The sequence below is a fragment of the Montipora capricornis genome, chromosome 13 (genome assembly GCF_036669925.1).
Source record: "Montipora capricornis isolate CH-2021 chromosome 13, ASM3666992v2, whole genome shotgun sequence".
Classification (NCBI taxonomy): domain Eukaryota; kingdom Metazoa; phylum Cnidaria; class Anthozoa; order Scleractinia; family Acroporidae; genus Montipora; species Montipora capricornis.
In genome coordinates this window covers 13,387,890-13,392,889 of record NC_090895.1, presented here as the reverse complement: position 1 = coordinate 13,392,889, position 5,000 = coordinate 13,387,890, and the positions used below count along the sequence as shown (strand labels likewise).

At 41.0% G+C, this 5,000-nt stretch overlaps 1 protein-coding gene across 1 annotated transcript; it reads left to right on the top strand.

Annotated features, from left to right (window-relative positions):
- The first annotated feature begins 1,917 nt into the window (after positions 1-1,917).
- On the top strand, positions 1,918-2,232 carry LOC138030561 (uncharacterized). The gene has a single exon (XM_068878459.1). The coding sequence runs from the start codon at positions 1,918-1,920 to the stop codon at positions 2,230-2,232; it is 315 nt and encodes a 104-aa protein (XP_068734560.1).
- The last annotated feature ends 2,768 nt before the right edge of the window (positions 2,233-5,000 follow it).

Genomic DNA, 5,000 nt, shown 5'->3' with positions numbered 1-5,000 from the left:
GAGTTAAAGTTAAAGCCAGTGTCGTTAGCGTAAGAACAATCGGGGATCAAGGAGGCAGGCTTCCAAACGCGTGGAACGTACACAGAGGACTGGGGAAAGGAAAAAATCACAATGAGACAAATGGAAATAAGTATTTTAATAGAAAAATACCCAATCGAACATTATAATGCAAATTACCAAAGGTAACATTCGGGGCGTAGGTGATAAGAAGAGAAGCACTGTCCTGCATAAAGGAATAAGAATTAGACAGGGCAAATCCGAAACACCCACAAATCCCATTGGAGTGGCCTAGATTCCGTACCGGACATGGTATCAGCCGGAAAGAACAGGATGTTGCGATCCCCTCGAGAACCAAGTTTGAACGAGTCTACGCTGGAAGGAACGAGAAGCGGCCACCAATATTTCCTGGGACGAAGGTCGGGCACTATAATCGCGTAGGAACAATCCTGAGATGCGAGAAATCTAATCAGGGGGCCAACAAGCACAAACGGGGGAAATACATACGCATTGTGAGAAGGAGCTATCACCTGCATTTGTCCCAAGTGCTTGCGACGAGGATGAGGGAGCGAAGAAAGGAAGAGCTCTACTGGGTAAATCTCTTTGGACATTATCAGGAGTAGCCATAAGGTCGAGGGTGTGCCAAACAGACAACAGACAACAGAGACTTTATTTTAACAATAGAGAAAAAGGCCTTTGTAGCCCGCAGTTAGCAGAGCTATTCTAGGCGGGCTACTAAAACTGACACTGTAAAATTAATAAGCTCTCACACACACGCACTCACACATACCCGCCCCTGGCTACTTGCGGGCCATATGTTTCCCAACCCCCCTTGTGGGGACTACGGCTTCTTTTGCAGTCATCCAAACAATATTTGGTATGATTGTTGCTTGATGTCTCATCTCTTGATACATCTCTTCAAATGTTGTAAAACCTTTAATTTTTTTGTGGGGACTTAGTTGTGAGGACGTGACAAAAAGTTTAATGCTTGTGAGGACATCTGGTAATACCCTACTTGTGGGAACAGGTCAATACCCAGCTTTTGTGGGGACTTCGCTATTTGCGGGGACATCTGCCGATACCCTACTTATGGGAACAGGCAAATACACAGCTTTTGTAGGGAATTCATTATTTGCGGGGACATCTGCCAATACCCGATTTATGGAAAGACGACAATACGAACATTTTCAAACAGATTTGATATACGACGATGTTCTCGTGGTTGCAATCTTAGTCAACCTGTTGGCTAAGCCTTTAGGTTAACGATAAAATGATATACCGTAAAACCCGAAAATAAGCCCCGCGGGGCTTATATTTTTCAAGGGCCTCTTTCGAGGGGCTTATCTACGGAGGGAAACTTGCGTTTCCGAATCGATTGGGCTAGACTTATAGTTGGAAGTAAATTTACCGTTTTTGCTTTGTTTTACTTTGTATTTGAGGGCAATTTTTCTAGTACAAGCTCCCCGGGGTTTTATATTTGGAGGGGCGATTTAACGGAGGGTTTTTTGCGTTACCGCTTTGGGGAGCTTCTATTTGGAGGGGCTTATTTTCGGAATTTTACGGTGTATGAATTGGACCATATATGAACTGCAGATATGAAATCAAGTGAAGCTATGATAGTCGCATTTGTGAACGCAATTTTTGCAATTGCGTAGAGAAGCCTAAAAAATTCAGGACTTCAACGGGGTTTGAACCCTTGACCTTTTTTTTTTTAATTTGGATCTGAGCAGCCTGCGCGGCCAGGACGATTTTCGCCGGTCGCCGGGGCTTACGGAGATCTCTGAATAATAATAATAATAATAATAATAATAATAATAATAATAATAATATAATAATAATAATAATATAATAATAATAATAATAGTAAGAGCACCAACCAGAAGGGTTGTGGAAAACGAAAGTTTTAAGATTTTGTGGGACATGTCCATTCAGTGCGACCATATCATCGCAGCCAGAAAACCAGACATTGTTGTTGTAGAAAAGGAAAATAATGAGGTAATCATTGTGGATATTGCGTCACCATGGGACCACAGGGTGCATGAGAAGGAAGGTGAAAAGCTGGAGAAGTACCAGGAGCTAAAGAGAGAAATTAAGAATATATGGGGGATCAGACATGTCGAAGTTGTACCGGTAGTTGTTGGTGCACTTGGAGGAGTAAGTAAAAGGTTAGATGGATGGCTTACGAAGCTAGGGATTGCTATCAAGAAAGGACTCTTGCAGAAAACAGCCTTGTAAGGAACAGCAAGGATCCTAAGAAAGGTTCTGGAAAACTAAACAAGAGGGAATGATTCAAAGGACCTTTGGCCATTGGCTTAGCTTGCTCCTTTGGTTTAAATGCGGTATAACATCTGCCATAATAGATAGAAGTGATCTTCCCACTTAACTGGACAATTTAAGCAACATCATTGTCCTTTCTTTTGTTCAGTTGTAATGAATTGCTGTTGTAAGGTTGAAAAATAAATGTGAAAAGGTTGATTTATAGCAGAATTAAAGGTATTCAGGTGCAATACATGTTTAAAGCGTGTTGCATCATAATGTGACCCTACCTCGTTAATACGACAACCCCGCTAATACGACCAATTTTCCATGCCCCGAAGGTGGTTCCACTGTATCAATAAAATTAAAGGAGGACAGAAATTTAAAAGCGAGAAGTGACAGTACGCCTCATGTACTAATAAAGGTCCCTCAAAAAGCGAACAAAAATGGTGTATCACTTATCCACCAGTAACATTAAGTTAATATAATGTTACCCCCCTAGTCTCCTTTACTGCCGTTGTTTTGGGTCATCATCATCAACCCACCCTTCCCCCAAGGGAGCGTTGCCAACGCTCCCTTCCCCCAAGGGAGCGTTGCGTAATGACCCCAAAAAGCGGGTACGAAGGAGACTATCCCCCCCCCCTCCCCCCCAATCCCAACCTTGGTCCAGGGCTTATAATTTTACGATATTAAAATTGCCTTCATGGAAATCATTTAGCTGGTATCTCAAATCAAAAGCTACCGTAAATGGTGATGTAGGATCCAACTACCTGAGAGGGGCTTTATAAAGCTTTTAAAGCACATTCAGTTCAGTTGAAGCAAATCAAATCGAAAGGTCAGCAGTATTCAGTATTCACTAAAACACCAACTTCCTTCCCAGGGTATCTCTTCTTCGCGCCCCCTTGAGCGAGTGGGGGCGGGAAGAAGTGAGACCCTGGGAACGAGATTGGTGAAACACATATAATACCTTATTCTTACTAATTTTCGCACGTACTTAATTTCGCGATTTTCGCGTTTTGGAAAAAATCGCTAAACTTAATACTCGCGAAAATTAACCACGTGAAATTTAATTAATTCCTGGAAAATCTCCTTGGAACTCAGCGGATATGGATAGTATAACTTTGGAGGTGGTTTGGACCAATTCTACCCATGAGTTCACCCTAATTATTAGTTCCAAAGAGATTTCCGGGGAACTACCAGAGTTTCTATGGTAAAATCATGGGTAGAATTTTACAAAAGCACGCCCAAAGCCATCCTACACATCTACGCTGACTTTGCAAGAGGATTGACCGGATGTACTCAAAATTATTAAGAGTGCACGCATGAATTGAAATTGATTGCCACGTCGCATGTTTTTTGGTGTTAAAGAAAGAATCTCTACCCAACCGAGAAATTATAATCACTGGAGATATGAGCGAGCCAAAACGCAAGGGCTTGGGACTTGGTCTTTCCTCAGTCCCAAGCCCTTGCGCGTTATTCTCGCCCGAGACCCCGTTAATACGACCAATTTTCCGTGGCATTAACTGGGTGCCACTGTAAAATAATGCAGTGAATGGGAAAAAAATAAACTATTGCTACGTAATAATGGTAATTGAACTGAGTGGAGTGCAATTTGGTCTGAAATCATAGGCGTGACTTCAAAATCGAACGAGAGCGCAGCGCGAGTTCGATTTGAAATCACAAGTATCATTTCAGATCAAAATTGCACGACCCGAAGTTCAATTGCCACTGAACTAGATCCATTTTGAAACCGCACAATTTAATAGCCAAATTTTGCCAAACAATGCCTTTTTTTTTTTTTTCATTTTCCTGCAATGTGATTGGTTAGTTTAAAAAGCCTTAAAATCTGATTGGTTGTTTTGTTTTACTGTCCCATTATTGATGTGATTTAGAGCAAAAGATAGTGCGATTCGTGAATAAATCGCACCGCTGAGAGCCAATCACATTGCAAGGATAACCAGTGATTTTAAAATGGATTTAATAAAGTGGCTTTTTTCAGTTTTTGTGAGTCTCAATAGCGCGCGCTATGACTATTTTCCAGACGTCAATATTAATCGAGTATAACAATGTAGCAAGTTGGTCAGGAATCATTTAGCTAATGTACTTTGTCACAGAACAATTATAATCTTGATAAATTAACAAAGATGGTGAATTTAAGCTCGGTAATGAAATGTGAAGGTGAATTAATCAACATGACACGAGCGTGGGACAAAGAAAAATTCTGAGTTCCCGACAGGAAACGAACCCATGACCTCCCGAACACCGGGCGGGCGCTCTATCCACTGAACTACGAGAACTCATGGAGAGCAAGGTCATTTAAAGCACATTAGTTTTAGTTTTACAAGGCAATTACTAGTATTTATTTTGAATGCACTAATAGGAAAGATTTCAATTGAACGGACGTGAACACGGGGGCAGGCCTGTTCAGTTACAAATACTTTGATAGTTACACTTGATATTTAACAATTATTCCATGAGCGCGCGTTGAATAGCCAATCTCATATCCAACAAGCGCGAATGGAATAGTTGTTTTATTAAAAAGGCCCCAAAATATTGAAATATAGACTAAACTAAAATAAAAACACCCCCAAAAATCACGCGTTTTCTTTCCATATTTGCAGAGCATGCATGGTATGATGGCTCATAACCCATGATGGCTAAGCCAATGAAAACTCTCGAATTGCATTATCCAATGATACAGTTTTAAATAAATATATATATCCAATGGAATTCCACTGCTGCGCACA

Coding starts and splice junctions, on each gene's coding strand:
- LOC138030561 (XM_068878459.1), top strand. CDS start 1,918: ATGTCCATTCAGTGCGACCATATCATCGCAGCCAGAAAACCAGACATT.